The following is a 19,711-nucleotide window of genomic DNA, read 5'->3' on the forward strand; positions in this document are numbered from 1 at the left end:
GAATTGTAGAGTTTCAGAATAAAAACAGTCTCAGGCAGGGTTCTCACTGGTGGGGTTTCCAGACTGTCCAGGCTGTCGGCCCAAGACAAACCAGCAGGAACTCAGAGGGGTTGGTTTGGGACATGGAAACTCAGACACGAAAGAGAGTAAGTTACCTGTTCCAAGAATTCCCATCTCTCCAGAAAGGGTCCAGCAGGGCAAGGCAAATAGAAATGGTTTTGGTGTCACATGTTTCAGGGAGAGGCCAGTCCATGAGCCAGACCCAGAAAAGGGCTCTCTGAGGGTAATAGGGACACAGTGCGAGGAGGGACTTTGGGCTGGAATTAGACTGTTTTAGAAAATGGGAGGCCGGGCATGGTGGCTCACTCCTGTAATCCCAGCACTTTGGGAGGCAGGCAGATCATCTGCAGTCAGGAGTTCAAGATCAGCCTGGCCAATATGGTGAAACCCCATCTCTACTAAAAATACAAAAATTAGCTGGGGTTGGTGGCATGTGCCTGTAATCCCAGCTATTTGGGAGGCTGAGGCTGGAGAACCGCTTTAACCTGGGAGGTGGAGGTTTCAGTGAGCTGAGATGATGCCACTGCACTCCACTGCACAGCCTGGGCAACAGAGTGAGTCGGTCTCAAAAAAAACAAGAAAGAGAAAAAGAAAATGGGCAAGAGGTGGAGTGTGGGCAGCTGGTTGGGGACCTGAGAGCAGGTATGCAGCTGTGCTTTGAGGGAGGGAGTCCACCAAGGAGACCCTCAGATGAGATCAGGGTCACTGGGTAGAGAGAGAGGCCTAGGAGGCTGGCAAGAAGCTCAGGGCCTTTGGCCGGCCCATGCTGTTGGCCGTCTTGCCTCACCCACCTCCACTCCCACCCCCAGCTCCAACCCCTTCCCTCTCAGTCTTCCTCGAAGCTGTGAACAAACTCAGTGACCACTGAAAAACCAGGAATAGGCCCCTCCCAGCTCTGAAGATACCACCCCATCCCATCCCCTCCTCTGCAGCCTGGAAGGCTTGCTGATTTTCCACCTGGAAGGAGAATCAGACCCTGAGGACCAGCGCCCTAAGATGGGAACGATTTTGCCTAGCTGAGGGGTCTGGGCAGCCCCTTGGTGTTCCTCCTGGCTCTTGCTAGGAAGGAAGGCCCCTGGAAGGGCATCTGTGGCTCCCTTCCTGGGCCGGCTCCTGCCCTCCCCACTGCACAGAGCACATTTTGGAAAGGTCTTGGGGAAAGTGGCCAAGCATGGAGAGGTGGAAGAGCACAGGCAGAGCCTCACCCCTGGCCACAGCTGTGGATCCTGCAGCCCTCCTCCTCTATCCCGCCCGCTCTCCCCTTCCTGCTTGAAGTTGAGAGCTAGCTGGATTGGAGCTGGATGCCTCATCCAGCATGACTCATCTCCGCTCACCCACAGGGAGGGCAGCAGGAGGTCTGAGTCCAGATTCTTGGAGGTCTGGTCTTGGCTTTGGCCTTGCCTCTGACCTAGAGATTTAAAGTGGTAGAGACCCTTAGCTTGTGATGGTAACTTTATATGTCAGCCTAGCTAGGCTGTGGTACCCAATTTTTGGTCGAATACTAGTCTGGATGCTGTTGTGAAGTTATTTTTCAGATGTGATTAACATCTGAGGCTGGGTGTGGTGGCTTATGCCTGTAATCCCAGCACTTTGGGAGACCCAGGTAGGTGGACCACTTGAGCTCAGGAGTTCAAGACCAGCCTAGCCAACATGGTGAAACCGCTGTCTCTACTGAAAATACAAAAATTAGCCAGGCGTGTGATGGGCACCTGTAATCTCAGCTACTCTGAAGGCTGAGGTAGGAGAATCACTTGAACTTGGAGAGGCAGAGGTTGCAGTGAGCCAAGATCGAACCACTGCACTCCAGCCTGAGCGAGACCTAGACTGCATCTAAAAAAATAAAATGTGAAATCAGTAGACTTTGAGTAAAAACAAAAGCCAAATAAAGCCAGATGCAGTGGCTCACACCTGTAATCTCAGCCCTTTGGGAGGCCACAGTGGGAGGATCGCTTGAGGCCAGGAGTTCAAGACCAGCCTGGGCAAACAAAGCGAGACTCCATTTCTATAAAAAAAATTTTTTTCATTGTTTTTTTTTTTGGGGACAGAGTCTCACTCCGTCACCCAAGCTGGAGTACCGTGGCACGATCTCGGCTCACTGCAACCTCCACCTCCTGAATTCAAGTGATTCTCCTGCCTCAGCCTCCCAAGTAGCTGGGATTACAGGCATGCACCACCATGCCCAGATGATTTTTGTATTTTTAGTAGAGAAGGGGTTTCACTATGTTGACCAGGCCGGTGTCAAACTCCCGACCTCAGGTGACCCGCCCTCCTCAGCCTCCCAAAGTGCTGGGATTACAATCATGAACCACTGCACTCAGCCTATTTCTACAAAAGATTTTTTAAAATTAGCCAGGTGTGGCAGCACACACCTGTAGTCTCAGTTGTTCAGGAGGCTGAGGCAGGAGGATCAGCTTCCCGAATAGCTGGGACTACAGGAGTACAGAAGTTCCAGGCTGCAGTGAGCTAGGATCACACCACCGCACTCCAGCCTGGGTGACAGAGAGACTCCATCTCAAAAGCATAAATAGATCAAAGCTGATTACTTTCCATAATATGGGTGAGCCTCATTCAATCCGTTGAAGGCTCCAAGAGAAAAGAGAGGTCCCCGAGGAAGAAGGAAGTCTGCCTCCAGACTCTGCCAGCTCCTCCCTGGGTCCCCAACCTCCCAGCCTGCCCTACAGATTTCAGACTTGCCAGCCCCACAATCATGTGAGCCAATTCCTTCCTCTCTCCACACACACACATCTTATCGGTTCTGTTTCTCAGGAGAACCCTGGCTAATGCTTAATTTCCAAGGGTTCGTAGAGGCAGAGTCAGATTTCTAGGGACTCTGGAGCCCCCCAACCCTGCCACTGGCTCACTGTATGAGACAACCTTCCAGCCCCCAGCTCTTCATCCTGAGAAATGGGCTGTTCCCGTGAAGGCTCTCTTGCTTGGAACTCAGGTTTTTAGGAAGCCAGAAGGATCCTCTAAGTCATTCCTCCACCTCTTTGCTATTTTACCTGCAAATCCTTTGAGGATGAACAAAACGTTTCATTTCACTTGGACAAAATTTACTATATAGAGAGGGACAAATGGACTTAAATGCATTCGCCAGAAGGTATAAACAACCGATTCAGATGATTTTCCAAGCAGAGAGATTAGGAGGGTGCTGGGATGGATGACAGAGTGCTGAGAATTCATAGAATGTCGGGGCCTGCGGACCTCAGAGACCATCTGGTCCCAGACTTACTGCAGAATCCCAGTCCCACAAGAGGTCCCGGGGAAGCAGGGGAGGGACTTGGGAAATAAATCTGGGAAATACTGCAAATGCCACCACCCTTTTGGAGTCATAAAACAGTAGCTGAAATGTCCAGCAGGAAAAGGAAAATGGTTATTTGTTGAATTCTTTGTGTTCCAAACCTATTTGGTCCAAGTTCCTCTCCTGCTGCTCTCTCCCACCCCCTCTTTGGAAGAATGAACGGTGCAGCCTTCTCATTTGCAGGTGGGGAAGCTGTGGTGTAGGAGGGTGGCTTGCCCGGGGCCACACAGTGACTTAGGGTCTAACCCAGGTCTTTGTCCCCCACCCTCAGCCACGTGTGGGCAGAGCCGCGACCATGGAGGAGCAGACGAAACCCTCCGTGTGGCTTGATACGCCTCCCCGCTCACTTTAGAGTTTTCTAAACAGAAAGCATCCTTTTGATATTTATTTGTTGCTAAAGCCGTTTCTTGGATTTTAATTAAGTTACGCTTGGCAACGACTGGGCATCTGTTTCCAGAGGCCTGTTTCACACAGAGGGTGTCATTTCTTAAGACTTCAAAGTTAAAACACAAACAACACGCAGTCATGAAGCCCCTCGCTGAGCAAAGCTGCCAAACATTGCTGACTCCTGCTAGGCAAGGCAGACTTGGTGGCAACACTTGTCACCATTGAGGAGGGCCGGCCTGCCGGGGTGCCTGGCTTCAAAAACCTGCAGGGGCCATGTGGCCTTGGACGGGTGGGAGAGTCATGAGCTGCCCCTGGGCCCTGAGGTGGGACCAGAGAACCCCAGTCTTTACCTCTCATCCCTCAGACAGCCTGGGCAAGTCTGGTAGAGTGGGAGTGGGAGCCAGTGACCCCCACACACACCAGCAGCTTCTTGGCTTGGAGCTCTGCAGAGCAGAGCCCTCCCTGGCAGCATCTAGCTGACTTAAGTCAGCTGGGTACTAGTGGCCACCTGCTTGAGTACCAAACTCACAGGCCTGTGGGAGTGGCGGGCACCAAGCCAGGGTGCCCTCAAGAGGCAACCCCCAAGACTGGGACCAGGAGCCAGGCCATGCCCACCTTAGACATCAGCAGGAGGGTGAGGAGGCCTCACTTTCAAACAAACAGGGTTCCCACGCTGTCTAGTGGTTTTGTCAGCGGGAGGGGATGTAGTGGCTGCTGTTATTACTTTTGGTAGTCTGCTTTGCTCTGGCGTCTTCCAAGCCTGAGCAGTGTGCCTCTGGACATTAACTGCATAGTCCTCCCTCTCCAGCCGTGCTGATGTTCCCCACCCCCGACTCTGCAGGGCGTCCACCTCATCTGCATGATCTGTCCTTGGTATTCTTGGGGCACACACACACAAAGTACTTACAACTACTTGAATTTTCTCCATTAATATTCAATATATATTGAAGTGGAAAATTTTAAACCGGATGTTTCCTTAAGCATTTAAGTTTAACATGCCAATTTCATTATTCCACTCACGAATCTAGTCCATTTAAATAACCGTGTTCAAGGGTAGGGGGTTTATAACTTAAGTAATTAAATTTCTTTAAATATCTTGATGTGATTTTATAAGTGGAACCTAACCAGGGTTCTTAGGTCTATAAATACTCATCCTAAGAAGCAGGACTTTCTCAGGTTCCTAAACAGTTCTTAAAATTTAATATGTTAAGCTGATAAATATGATGACTATTCTCTGAAACATTTCAAAACTGTTACAAACTTGGTCGAATCCTCTTCCGGTGTTCTGCTTAAAATCATAAGCTTAAAATCAACTACTCAATTGCCCATTTTAAATGGGGATTGGAAGGCCAATCTCTTAGATACTCTGATGTGCCTAATTCTCTTGAACATGACAAATGTGTGAAACACCAAACTTCCATATGCCTCGGCGTATTAAGACTCGCTTTCCGCCAGCACTGTCCTGTGTAGCTGTGGCACTTTGGGGCTAAAGGCGTCTTGTTGCTGCACTGAGGAGTGATGCCCCTCTCTGGAGCAGTCAGGCCCACAGGTGCTGCTTCTGCTTTTGCACCCCACGTGCCGTGCCCCTCCAGGAGGGAGTCTCAGCCCCGGTCTTCAAACTCCATCACCAAACTCCTCCTCCTCTTCCGCCGTCTACACAGCTTCATAACTGTGTAGGTTCTTTTTGTTGCTTCTTTTTTTTTTTTCTGCGTTCCTTCCTGGTTCCTCTCACCAAGCTCCACCTCTTGTAGCCACTTAGTGGCACCTCCTTGGATGCCAGGATCCTGTATCCTGGGCCATGCTGATGCGAAGAGTCACAGGGGGCTGGAGGGCAACCCTTAGTGGCCACCTCCCTTGTGGTCCAGAAATCCTGCCTCAGCGGTGCCGGCCGATGAGTATTTCTCCTCTGCTTGTATCCTTCCAATGACGGTGAGCTCACCACTATTTTTTTATTATGATAAAATATACAATCATAAAATGTGCCATTTTAATCATTTTACTTACATGGTTCAGTGGCATTAAGCACATTCACATTGCTGTGCAGTCATCACATCCTCCATCTCCACAACTCTTTCATCTTCCCCAAACTGAAACTCCCTACCCATCCAACACGAATTCCCCCTTCCCCAGTCCCAGCAACCAGCATTCTACCTTCTGTCTGTGAATCTGAGTACTCTGAATGATTAGATACCCTTGGTCCCTCATGTAAGTGTCCTCGTGAAGTATTTGTCCTCTCGTGCGCAGCTTATTTCTCTTACTGGAGTGTCTCCCAGCCTCATCCTCGTCGTGGTCGCTGTTGGCATTTCCTTCATCACCTGTTTGTGCAGGTTCTTTCCCGTGTTGAGCTGAGAACCACCTCGGGGGTCCCGTAGGAAGCATTTCTGACTAGCACAGCCCTGCCCTGGGAGCAGACGGCAAAGGAGAGCGTGTCCGGGGTACATGTACCCACAGAGCTCCAGGCTGGCGGAGACAGCAAGTTGATTTCTGGCAGTAACGTCCTTGGTTGCCCACAGCTGTGCTCTTGGCTGAGGTCCGCAGCAGTGGAAGAAGGGAGGGGTCCCGGCCACCGGCCTTGATCTCTCCTCCCTTTTGCCTGGTATGCCCCCAGGAAAAATACCACCCCCCTCTTGATCCAATCTGGTGCATCCATTTCCTGGGGCTGCTGCAACAAATGACCACTGGCGAGTGACTTGGGACCACAGAAGTGTATTCTGTCACGGTTTGGAGACCAGAAGTCTGAGATCAGGGTCGGCAGGGCCACGTTCCATCCACAGATTCCAGGGAGATTTCACTGTTTCCCCTTCCAGCTTCCGGTGGTTGTGGCCACGTCGCTCCCGTCTCTGCCTCCACCTTCACACTGCTGTCTTCTCTGTGTCTCTTGTAAGAACACCTGTTTCGGATTCAGGGCCCACCTGGAAAACCAGGGTCATCTCATCTCAAGTCCTTAAGGTAATCATGCCTGTGAAGGCCCTTTTCCCAGATGAGGTTACATTCACAGTTTCTGGGCACAAGCGCATAGGCCTGTCTTTTAGGGGCCACCATTCATCCCACTGCATCCTGTATCGGTTTCTCTCATTCGGTGCATAGGTCGCTGCCCGACATCGCCTCCTTCCCTGTGGCACATGGGGAAAAGATGAAATCTCCCCTGGAATCCCTAGAGGGAGTGTAGCTCTGCGGATACCCTGATTTCAGATTTCTGGTCTCCAAAACTATGAGAGAATACATGTTGTTTACGACTCTGTCCGTCTTCTTTGAGGCCATTGTCTTCCTAGAGAAGCAAGTCTTCTCTGTGCCCAGCTCCTTAACTCTGGGATGTCCCAGCTTGTCTCTCTGGGGGCTTCCTCAGGCTGCATTTCCCTAACGGCACCTGACATTTCCCTTCCCTCCCCTGAGTGTCCCCCAGAGGCAAGCAGGAATGTCACTGGGAAGAGGACAGAAGCCCTGGCACCCAGCTGAGGCCTGGCATCCCCCAGGCTTGACCCTTCCTTAGCAGTGGCCGCCACTGATGTGCTAGAGCGAGGAGGGGGAGCAGCCTGGTTCTGCTTCCTGCTTGCCCTCTGGACTCTAATTAATTTCCTTCTGGTGGACTGTGTTTGATTACACCCTCATTAAGTAGCTTTGCACATGCGGGCCCTGGTGGTTTCAATATTGAAGCCATCTACCTTTGCTGGTTAATATTCAGCGCCTGCTGCATTCTCCCTTCCCCGGCTCTGTTGTTGCAGAAAGTGTGGAGTCATGCCTGGAGGAGAGAGACAAATGAAAGCTAATTTCCCGTGGGGCCTTCCTTCTGGGAATGGGGTTTAAAATGAATTTAAGAGGGAAGGGGGGAGTTGAGGTTTAAAATAGAGCGTGGCTGGCAGCCTCCTCTGTAGCTTCTCCTAGCTTTCCCCTAAGACACCTAAGACGACACACCAAAAAAAGACAAACACTCAGCACACTGGAAACAAAGACAGGTGGGCAGTCTGAGAGGAGCCTCCTCACTGCTAGACACATGGAGCAGGGCCAAGAACGACACCATCCGGGCTTCCCCCAGGAATCTGAGACCTCCGGAAGGAAGGGAGGAAGCCAGTCTCTCCCTTAGTCTGAAGACTGTGCCAATCATAAAGCCAAGCAACTGGTCCTGTACCATGCAAGTGACAATTTGGAGGTAGAAGGAGGGCTCTTTCACTCCCCTCTCCCCTCATCCTCTCCCTTGCCTCTGTCTGCATCCATTCAGAGACAGCAACTCCCAAGGCAGGAAGAGAGAGCATCTGAGAAGTCCAGTGCGGCCAGGGGACTTACCCAAGACCAGAAAGTGTCCTAAACATACAGACATTGTTATAGATTTCCGTGGACTTCACTGTTGTGTCAGAGATTCAGGCCATGAAGTGGGTGAAGCTGTCCCTTCTCAAGGTCAGGGTCATATAAGCACAGTGCCTGAGACTCATCCTGGGGCCAGACTCCTCTGCAAGCCAGAACCCTGAGAGGTGGACTCAGCCCCCACCCAAGGAGGCTGTCATGGGGACAAGGATGCGCTAACAGACACGGGTGTCACTAGATCTCAGCCTCTTCAAGAGTGAGCAAGCTGGGGAGGAGGGACGCCTGAGCATAGGACAGATACCCTGGAACCTGAGCCCCAACCTCTGAAAATGATCTACAGCAGCATCCAGAAGAAATGAACTTCGTGAGAAAAGAATGAAAGGCCGCCCAAAGAGGCCAAGCTGAGAGAAAAGAAAACCAACAGGATGCGATGAAAGGGACGATTAACAAGCAAAATAAGAATTGCAAGGAAATGAAATGCTAGCTGACTGGCGGTCCTTCTTGGGGGCAGTGAGAGTTGTGATGATGAATGTGAAATCAGTGATGTGGAAGGCAAACTGGAAACCCTGGGTGGAAGTGTATCATACACAGAATGCCCATTAAGATCAACACAGAAGGCACAGAGCCAGCACTGGTTTTCCTGAAGAAGAGACAGCCTGGAAAAATGTCTGTTTGCAGAACAATACCTGAAAGTAAATCTAAAGAAAACAGATCCATCACTAGACACACGGTGGCAAACTTTTTTTTTTTTTTTTTTGAGACGGAGTTTCGCTCTTGTTACCCAGGCTGGAGTGCAATGGCGCGATCTCGGCTCACCGCAACCTCTGCCTCCTGGGTTCAGGCAATTCTCCTGCCTCAGCCTCCTGAGTAGCTGGGATTACATGCACGCACCACCATGCCCAGCTAATTTTTCGTATTTTTAGTACAGACGGGGTTTCACCATGTTGACCAGGATGGTCTCTATCTCTTGACCTCGTGATCCACCTGCCTCGGCCTCCCAAAGTGCTGGGATTACAGGTGTGAGCCACCGCGCCCAGCCCGGGAAACATTTTTAATAACCAAGTGTCAGGGCAGAAAAAGAATGCCCAGACCCACGTGCACCCTCCCCTGCTCCCTCGTATCCTAAGAAGGTGTCTGTTTGCCTGCCTGGGGGTCTGGCTCTGTCACCCAGGTTAGAGTGCAGTGGCACCATCATAGCTTCAGCCTCAACTTCAGCCTCAACCTCCCTAGCTCAAGCTGTCCTCCTGCTTCAGCCTCCCAAAGTGCTGGGATTACAGGCAGGAGCCACCGTGCCCTGCCCTTTTTAAAATTTGTGGTAAAGGGCCGGGCACGGTGGCTCATGCCTATAATCCCAGCACTTTGGGAAGTCGAGGCAGGCAGATCATGAGATCAGGAGATTGAGACCATCTGGCCAACATGGTGAAATCCTATTAAAATACAAAAAATTAGTCGGGCATGGTGGTGCATGCCTGTAGTCCCAGCTACTCGGGAGCCTGAGGCAGGGGAATCGCTTGAACTCGGGAGGCAGAGCTTGCAGTGAGCCGAGATCACGCCATTGCACTCCAGCCTGGCGACAGAGAGAAACTCCATCTCAAAAAAAAAAAGGTTGTGGTAAAATATACATAATAAAATTTACTATCTCAACCTTTTTTTTTTTTTTTTTTTTGAGACAGAGTTCCGCTCTTGTTACCCAGGCTGGAGTGCAATGGCGCGATCTCGGCTCACCACAACCTGCGCCTCCTGGGTTCAGGCAATTCTCCTGCCTCAGCCTCCTGAGTAGCTGGGATTACAGGCACGCGCCACCATGCCCAGCTAATTTTTTGTATTAGTAGAGACGGGGTTTCACCATGTTGACCAGGATGGTCTCGATCTCTTGACCTCGTGATCCACCCGCCTTAGCCTCCCAAAGTGCTGGGATTACAGGCGTGAGCCACCGCGCCCGGCCTATCTCAACCATTTTTAAGCATACAGCTCAGGAGTGTTAAGTACATTCACACTGTTGTGCAACTGATCTCCGGAACTCATCTTGCAAAATTGACACCATGTCCTCATTAAACAGCAACTCCTCCTTCCCCTCCCCCCAGCCCCTGGTACCCACAATTCTACTTTCTGTCCCTATGAATTAACTGGTCTACGTACCTCGTATGAGTGAAATCAGACAATATTTGTCCTTTTGTGTCTGGCTTATTTCACTTATTTCTCCTTGTGTCCTCAAGGTTCATCATGATGTAGCATGTTTTGGAATCTCCCTCCTTTTTAAGGCTGAATAATATTCTATTGCATGGCTAGACCACACTTCATGTACCCATTCATCTGTTGATGGATGAGGGATCGTTTCTACCTTTTGGCTACTATGAAAGACGCTGCTGGAAACATAGCTGCTCTCTGAATGCCTTCTTTCAGTTCTTTGGGGTATATATTCCCAAGAGTGGAATTGCTGGGTCATATGGCAATTCTGTGTTTAATCTTTTTATGGAACTGCCATACCATTTTCCATGGTGGCTGCACCATTTTGCGTTCTTACCAGTAGTGCACCAAGGTTCCATTTCTCCACATCCTTGCCAACCCTTGTTATTTTCCGGGATTTCACAAGACTTTCTGGATCTGAGAACTGGATTAGCCAGAGAAGTTAAGTTTATTTGAATTAGAAAGATTTGGGCTGGGTTTTCAGGGTGAAAATGAGAAAGTGAGGGATGGCTGGAGTAGCAAGAAAGACACAGGGAAGGGATTTTAGGAGTTGGAGCGATGTCATGAATGGGATGCCCCTTTGGTGACTCAGAGGAGTTGCTGCAGAGACATCAGTTGCTTCAGAGGCCTCCTGTGTGCTGAACTGATATTCCTAGGAAGAGGACAGTGTGCTGGGGCTGTCCAGGAGGCACAGTGGGGTTTAGTGGCAAGGACAGCCCTGCAAGTGCTGAGGCTGAAAAAGCAGCTAAAGAAACCAAAATCAGATAGCCTCATTCTCATTTACAGGACTGAAAATCAGAGGGTAGCCAAGTCTGCTGCGATATTTTGCAGGGAGTTTCTGTTGAGCCAGGTTGTCTTCAGGTGTGTCATCAACATGAGGGAAATCTCAGGCAGGCCAGAGCAAAGAAGAGAAAGCATCTGTGTGTTCCTCCTGCGAGGAACATGCACTGGGTGAGTTTCCTACTGCACAGAGCAAAGGTCCGAGTCCAGCTGTGGGGAGGCATCATCGGGTGAGTGGCAGTGAGCACGCACACTCGGTGCACACGTGTGCAAATCCAAATGCAAAATGCCAGCTGTTACCATTCATAGGGTCATTTTCACATCTAAAACAGTAACAGCAGCTGCTTGTAGTGTCTCATGCCTGGAGTCCCAGCTACTCCGGAGGCTGAAGCAGGTGGATTGCTTGAGCCCAGGAGTTCAAGTTTGCAGTAAGCTATGATCGCAGCACTGCAATCCAGCCTGGGCGACAGAGCGAGACACTGTCTCAAAATAAGATAAATAATAATTTCACAAGTGAAGAAATAAATTTTTATGAAAATAACCATATTTTCCAAAGGAAAAGAAAAACCAAGTGAGGAGAGTGGCGTTGCTCCCCATTTTTGTGACTCTCTTTAATGTCTCACTTTCTGGAAGACAGCTGAGTTATCAGACCTGCTTTTGCATTGGGTCTTGTGACAGATTGTTTTGATTGACATCTATGAAGAAAATCTGGCATCACATAGATGTCATTGGAAAAGAGGTCCCCACAGCACCCCTAAAATGATCTTAAGGGTGCTTCACCAAAGTCTACAGACCACATGTTGAGAAATGGCATTCTAACCGCCCTGTGTGAATCTCTACTCACTTTTTGGAAACACACACCTCTATTCCCAAGCCCATCATCTCTCCCCATTGCAATAACCATCTCTCCCCTGGTTATCCAAGCTCCAGTCATGGAGGGCCCGTTTCTTTGAGATGCCGCGTGCTGCTGTGTGCTGGGTCCAGCAGCTCAGTAGGGAGCCGAGAATGACTCAGCCACACTCTCCGAGTGTCACTCCCCACCAGCAGTGACTCAGACGCACCTGCTGGTGTTCCCAGACGTCCTGATGAGGAACTGTCCACAGGCACAGTTCCTAGAGGTGGCACCGTTAGACCTATCATGAGGAAAATGGGATCGTCCTCAATGCCTCGTGCGTTTTAGGATGAACCAGCCCCTCCAAGACTAGTGCAGTGCACAGGAGGGGCTGCAGGGACCACACCCGGATCTGACTTTCCGCTTCCCTGGCACATGCAGCAGGCCCCCGGTGCCTTCTCCCATTCTGTGTCTTCCTGAGAGCGAGGGCAGGCCATGGGTGCAGAGTCAGAGAGGAGCCTGTTCCCAGGGCTGTGGCCCAGGCTGCAGCCTCCTGAGACACCTGAGGATCTGGTGAACTCTTCTCCCTCACACCCAGCCCCTCGGGTAGTCCCGGCAGCTGGCGACACCATCTTCCCCAATAACCTGGCTTGGGGAGGGGGCATGGAGTGGACATCAAGGAGGCAGGAGGTGGCCCAAGGTCCTCAGGACTATGAAGTGCCCTCAGTTAGCACAAGCATCCTGTGGACCTAGGTGGGGTCTAAATAAAGCAATAAAGCAATAATGTGTGCCTTGGCCTTTGGCCAGCCTCTCTCTGGCTCTCCCTGTTGTAGCCCTGGGACCTTGGGGAGCCCCACCCAGCTGGAATTCACAGGGTGGGCCAGCGTTGGCGTGACTCACAGTGACCCTGAGCTGCCTTTCTGGGAGACCCTCCTTCTTCCCTCCCCATCCTGCGTCTACACTCCTTTTCCCCTCCCAACAACAACCTCAGGAACCCAGACAGCACTCCAGAGGCGGAGCCACAGTCAGCAGCTGGGCGCCCAGGGGGACGGCACGGGAAATAGCGGGAGAGTGGGCTCCAGAGAGGACATTTGGCATCTTCACAGACCTGCCCAGCCTCCTGGGTTGGCATCTGGGATTTTCTTGCTCCTTCGAGGGACAGCCTAGACTGACTTGGAGATGTAAGGGTCCAGGAAGATGGGGCAGGGCTGGTAGGAATGCAAGAAACCCAGGCAGTCATCTAGTCCAGAGCTTTCAAGCTTTTCTTTGGACGAGAACTGGATTTGTTTGTCTGTTTGTTTATTTGTTACCAGGAGCTGCTCTGTAAGAGTTGCAGCCCGCAGCCCTGCTGGCTCCTCTCACCTCCCTCTTGTCCACCCCAGTCCCCGACCCTCAGCCCCAAGATCTTGGAACACACTTTAACAATCACTAGTGCAGTTCATATGCCCATTTCACAGATGGGGAAATGGATCCTAAGAGGGAAGTCTCTTGCCACAGACTTACAGTGAGTTGGGGCTGGTCAGGGCCTAAAACCCAGTGCTATTTCCCAGGGTCATTCACCGACAGACAGCAGGGACAGCCACAACGGGGAGACCACTAGGTGCCAGGGGTGCTCACAGAGGAGAAGGTGCCCAGGAGCGAAACAGAGGAGGGACAGAGGCTGGCATTAAGTCACCAACCACAGAGGTGCAGCCCAGCCTGCTCGACAGACTGTAAAAGAAAAATAACTCTGTGCCTCTGGCCTCCCCCACGTGGCCTCCAGTCCAGCCTCTGACGATGGGAATAACCACCCTTCTGTTTCCACCTGATCTGCCCTCCTTCCCCAGCTCCCTGTCCCCAGGAAGCGGAGTCTCAAGCTATAGACAGGGTCTGGCTGGCAAGCTGGGCACTGGGCCGCAGCCCGTTTAACCACTCAGGCCCTCTGAGACCACAGAACACAAGCCCTTTGACTTTCAGCTTTTCTGTGTCCCCAGCCTCCTTGCGCCCATGGAGGGCGGGGCTGTGATTTTTCACATTAGTGGGTGATAGTTTGTGTCCTGGGGTCTCTCGTGTCCACACAGTTCCAACACACCCTCCTGACCACGAGGCCAGCCTGGACTCTGTGTGCCCAGATCTCCGCCCAGCGCCTGATTCCCGCATTTTTCTAGGGAGAGAGCTCATGGCTTTTGACACACTCTCAAATGGGTCTGTGGTCCAGGAGCCTGAGAACCCCTGCAGAAGGGGAGGACAGGCCTTCCAGGGAAGAGGGGTCAGAAATGAAGTAGAAAGGGCACTGCGGCTTCCTCTCTTCCCTGCCAGAGACTTTGCATGTATTGCTTGGTCTTGTTTCCCTTACCTCCTTGTGATGCTGGGGTCACTGTCCTCATTTCTCAGATGATGAAACTGAGGCTCAGCAATATCAGGTTGCTTGCTTCAGGACACAGCCCTGGCTGAGGGATTGAAAAAGCCAGGGCAGGGCCAGAGGTCAAAGGCGAGTATTGCACCTGCTTCTACGAGGGGGTGCAGCTTTAGAACCTGCACCAGCCAGTGCTTCAGAAGCCTCCCATGACTGCATCCATGCCAGGCCTTGAGCCCCCAGGTCCTGGTTCCCAGCAAACCTGGCACAGGTCCTGGCAGTCTGCCTCCAAGGTTAATTCCTGCCACGTGGAAAACATAGTCCTCCAACTGGTCTCTTGTGTCCTCATTGAAGCGTGAATGAAGCTATAATGAGGGTGGGGGCAGAGTGCCCCCTCACCACTGCAGGTAGGACCCAGCTGGCAGGTGGGCTCCAAGGGGCTCCCCCCAGGAAGCTCCTCCCACCCCCGGGCATGACACTCAGGCCCTCCAGAGCCCCCGGCAAAGACTCTTTATTTGCTTGTAGCAATGTCAGCTGCCAGACCACAGAGCCCTTCCCTGCCCTCCATCTGCCCAGCTCACCCACCCTCTCGCCATCCCTTGGCCGATAAGAGCAGCGTGATCTGCAGAACAGGCCCAAGGCTGAGGCCGCGCCCCGCCCCCATCCTTCCTGAAATTCCAACAGCACAGAAGGCGTGGGCCTTGGTGTCTCCATCTGTAGACAGTGTATGATGATGTCCAGCCTGCTTGCCTTCCAGGGATTTCTAAGAATCACGTGGGGAAGTTATTTTAAAAGTTTAGACTACAAACAAAATGACAAGGAGGAAACTCAGCTGGTCACCCACACATTCCCTGCCCAGATGTCCCGTCCCCAGGGTGCTAGACCCTAGCCATCTGGGCTGGGAGCCTTTCTCCTCTGGACTGTGCTGAGGCAGCTGTGGGAGTCCCCAGAGTGAGGACAGCCCGCAGTGGGTGGGCCTGCTTTGCCCCCCTACCCAGGGATGCCTCTTGTTCCCCAGGATGGTGTGAGGACAGTCCCCAGATGGGAATGTCATTATTGCCTGGTCTGTTCAAGGCACCAAACTGGGGGCAGGGACCGCAATGCAGATCATACCCAAGGATGGCAGAAATTGGAGGGGGTTCCCTTGAGGAAACGGAGCAGCTGTACCCACCCCTTTCACATGGAGTGCCATGAAGCACAGTCCCCACCCCAGCGCAGGTGCATCACGTTTCCTTCCTTCTCCAAAGCGGATCATTCCATTTTAAGCTCAGGGGTCTCATGACCTACTTTAGAGGAAGGTCACAGGATTCTTCAGGGCCTGCTTCAGGGGAGAACAGCACTCAGAGAGACTTTCCTGCATCGGCTGCCTCCTCAGGTGCCAAGCTGCCATATTCTAGGGTGGTGTTTTCTGAGCCTCCAAACCTGATCCCGCCCTCAGACCCAAGGAAGCTCCGCTCCAGCGGTTTCTGCTGTGGCCCTGCCGCACTTGCTGGCACTTGCCTCCCATCGGAGAGGGAGAACTCCACTCAGTAACATTCTCAGGGAGTCCTGGTAGGGTTTCCCTCTGGGTGCCTGGCAGGCTCTCCTTAGAATCCCACCACTCAGAAACCCCCAAGGCAGAAAAACACTGGGGCTGCATCAGCTACAGAAGGAGCAGTAAAAACATCAGAAGCAGGAAGAAAACACAAATGAATATCAATAAACCATCCCATCATAAGGCAGTTTTGGGCCGGGCGCGGTGGCTCACACCTGTAATCTCAGCACTTTGGGAGGCCGAGGCAGGTGGATCACCTGAGGTCAAGAGTTCAAGACCGGCCTGGCCAACATGGTGAAACCCTGTCTTAAAAAATAATGAAATTAAAAAAACAAGGCAGTTTTGCCAATTCCAAATTTTGCCATGATGGAGAAGCAGCTGCTCACACTGCAGTGGGCTACCTTGGCTTCTTCCTCTGGAAAACCAGAGAGACAAAGGTCAGGGGCTGTGCTAGGAGAGGGCCACAAGCGAGGACCTGCAGAAACTGCGGAGCCTGCAGAGGCCAGTCCACCCTCTTCCTCAGCTCGGAAGTCAAGACAAACAGGCAAGGCCTGCCCCGGCCCGAGGGAAGTTCTGCAGATGCTCCCGCCGGGGCTCTGCAAGGCAGTCACTCCAGGGATCTGTGCCTACTTCTGGGGATTCTGGGTGAGCTGGGTGGGACAGCCAGCCCTGACCTCTGGGCATCCTTTGCTCTTGCAGGACCTGGGCATGGAGTCGACCTCGCTGGATGACGTTCTGTATCGCTACGCCAGCTTCCGGAACCTGGTGGACCCCATCACACACGACCTCATCATCAGCCTGGCACGCTACATCCACTGTCCCAAGCCGGTAAGGCGGCTGTGGTCCAAGCCAGCCAGGTCCCGGGGTGTGCTGTGGGTGCCTTTCTGGGCAGAGCAGCTCTGTGCCCAAGGAGGACTGGCAGACACTGCCCAGGCCCAAGGAGGATAAGTCAATCCTTCAGGCACCAAGAGCCTGAGGTGCTCTCCCTTGGTGCCACCAGCACAGATTGGTTTTGTTTGGCCCAGGGGGGTGAATTCATTGCCAACACTTAAAAACCAGAGTTTTTCACATGATCTCTATTCAGCTGCCCTTGAAAAACTGAAGTTCCAGCAACTTGAAGCCCTCATTTCTGCAGGGCTGCAGCTAAGCAGCCATCCCCGTTATATGGGCCAAGGCCACCACATACAGTTGTACATGTTGTACCTTGTACAAAAACATGCATACAGAGAGGTGGCGGGGTAGGGGGAGGCAGGGGAAAGCTCAAATCCAGCCCTCTCTCTACCCACCAAGTCGTGAGCCCTGGTGCAAGCCTGTGTCCCCTGGAGGTAAACCCATTTGCACAAAGGTGTCATAGAAGGCTGGCCGTGGCCCTGCAAGGGGACGTCCACTTTACCTCAGTCCCCACTACTCCCAGATGTCTTCACCTCTGAGGCTGAGTGTTCTTTGACATCCTCCCCTTCACTCATGTCCTTTTCCTGCCTTGCCCTGGAGCTCAGAAGGGAAAGCTCCATGGCTCTCCAGGCTCCAGATCTGCAGCTCGGTCCATCCTGGACCAGAGGTTCTGCCCTGTTCCTGCAGCTCAGGTCTAGGCTTGCCCAGGGCTATGCAGCTGGACCTGGCGGGAAGGGGAGGGCCAGGCAGGGCCATTTCCACACTTGAGTGCTTCTCTGTTGCTTTGGTTTTTTCTTTCTCATCCCTCAATTTCCAGTGGCTTCCAAAAGAAGTGCTTCTCCCCTGGCAATCAGGAAAACAGAGCAGGACCAAGGGGTGCAGGAGGGAAGCTCTTCCTTTTGATGTAGGATCTGGGCCAAGACTAAGATGGTTCCCAAGCCCGACCCTCGCCCAGCCGGGGCGCGGATTTCACTGTGGTCCTGCAGTGAGCTGGAGCCTTGCTCTGGAAAGGCGTTTCCTGGGGCTGAGCTCCGTCTGCGGCTTTGTTGAGGGCCTTCTCTCTGACTCTGGGACTACTTGGTGCAAAGGCTCTGAGGTGGGGCTCAACCACGGAGGGCTGGGAGCTGGCCAGGGCCAGATCGCAGCACTGCAGAAGGCAGGGATGTCGGGCCCAATGGGAGGGGAAGGAAAGCTGGTGATGAGGGAGCCTCGAGGCCTGACTGGTGCCAGGAGCTACGGGGAGCTGGCTGGGGCCGACGCCTCCGACACTTCTCATTCAGTTCCACCTGGTTCTGCCTGGGGACAGGGGAAGGGATGGGAGTCAGGCCTGCGAGGAGGCCTTGCGGGTGCCAGACCCTGCCTTTCCTAGAGCAGGAATCGAGTCGCTCACAGATGAGAGGGTGAAAGTTGATGGGGCTCTCAAAAAAACAAAAAAGAAATAGGGCTATATTTATGCACACCTTTGAGTCGAGGAAAACAAAATTCAGGTAATCGAGTGATCTGAGCAAGGTTACACCTCGGAGAACCACAGGTGTGATTTGGGCCCATGCAGTAACCCAGAGCTGGGCGGGACAGGCCGGCGTTCCCTGAGTCATCAGTGCCCACGGCGGGCAGAGGAGGGGCCTGGTGGGAGCAGCTGAGATCCCACCCTTCCCCACCTGCCCCCTCACAGGTTGCCTCACGAAGGTCTGTGTGGGGAGAAGGACCCACCCACTCAGAGAGAGAGAGGCAGGCTCCAGTAACAAAAAAAAAAGAGAGAGAGGCAGGCCAGGGAGTGGGTAAAGGCCATGGTCAGACCCTGTGAGACAGGGCCAGGCAAGGCCAGGAGGAGCGGGAACGCCTTCCCTCTGATCTTCCCTTTCCATCTGGGTAGGGGCGGGGTGGGGGCAGTGCATACCTGGGTTGTCATGGTCCATCCAGGTGACTGTAACAAATTATCATAGACTGGGAGGCTTATAAACAGTAGAAATTTATCTCACACACTTGTGAAGGCGGGAAGTCTGAGATCTGGGTGCCAGCCTGGTTGGTGACTGGCGAGGACCTTTTTCTGGGATGCAGACGGTTACCTTCTTGTGTCCTCACACGGCAGGAAAGGGGCAAAGGAGCACTAATCCCATTGTGAGAGCTCCACCCCCACCCATCACCTCACAAAGACCCCACCTGCGAATACCATCACCGGGAGATCGGGTTTCAACACATGAATTTTGGGAAATACAAACTTTCAGTCCGTTGTATTGTGTAACCCTTCTCAAACCACTTAATTACCTGGACTTTGTTTTCCTCAAAACAGAGCCAGGGCCAGCCAGAGTGGGTCAGTCCTGCTGAAGCGCAGAGACCTGGAGGGCCCCTTTCATGCCCATGTGGCAAGTGAGGCTCTCTGGATGAGGCAGGGTGGGAGGTCCCCAAGCTGGTCAGAGGAGCAGCCCCTCTCCATTCCATCCCAGCTCTCTGAACTGGCTCAGGGCTGACCAAGACGTCCTGCTCAGAGCAATTTGCATCTGAGAAGTTCCTATCAGCCCACGTTATGGGTCTAGAGATTGAAAATCCTTCAGTGAGGGGCTGTGCTGTCGTTTAAATAAAACCCAGACTCCTCATCTGGCTTTGCCTGAATTTCTGAGTTCCCCTGTCCCACTTGCTGCCCTGCGGGCTCTGCTCTAGCGTGTGACACCTCTCTGCTCCTGACACCTCCACACCCTCTCCTACCTTAGGGACTTCACTGCTCCCTCTGACCGCTCCAGCTCCTCTGTCTGAGCTTCCTTCTGCTGAGTTCAGACTGAGCCTCCAGCCTCTAAGGGGCCTTTGTTGACAAGCCTGCCTAAGGTAGGCTCCTGATCAGCCTGTCTTGAGCCCCATTTATTTTTCCATTCATTTCTCCATTTTACTTACTGGTCTCTGAAATTACCTTGCTTATTTATTTGTTGGCTAATTTATTGTCTGTTTTTCCCACTAGAATATAAACTCTGAAGGGAAGGGTGTCTGTCTTGTTCACAATTCCATCCTGCACCAGGCAGGAAGCAGGCGACATACTCCCTTGTGAAGTTTGAAAAGAGTTTGGTAAAGGGTTGAGGACAGGATAAAGGAAGTCAAGAAGGGATGTTGAGACAT

The 19,711-nt window shown here is 52.4% G+C and overlaps 1 protein-coding gene across 2 annotated transcripts in view; it reads left to right on the forward strand.

Annotated features, from left to right (window-relative positions):
* LRRC75A (leucine rich repeat containing 75A) overlaps nt 1-19,711 on the forward strand; it is a 49,735-nt gene that overhangs the window by 13,101 nt on the left and 16,923 nt on the right. For both annotated transcript variants that reach the window (XM_021674757.2, XM_064378271.1), the window contains exon 2: nt 16,415-16,543. In XM_021674757.2, the coding sequence (XP_021530432.1) occupies nt 16,415-16,543 (129 nt within the window). The remainder of the gene's footprint in view (nt 1-16,414; nt 16,544-19,711) is intronic.

This window comes from Aotus nancymaae, unplaced genomic scaffold (assembly GCF_030222135.1).
Source record: "Aotus nancymaae isolate 86718 unplaced genomic scaffold, 86718_ANA_hifiasm-v0.15.2.pri h1tg000018l, whole genome shotgun sequence".
NCBI classification, from domain to species: Eukaryota; Metazoa; Chordata; class Mammalia; order Primates; family Aotidae; genus Aotus; species Aotus nancymaae.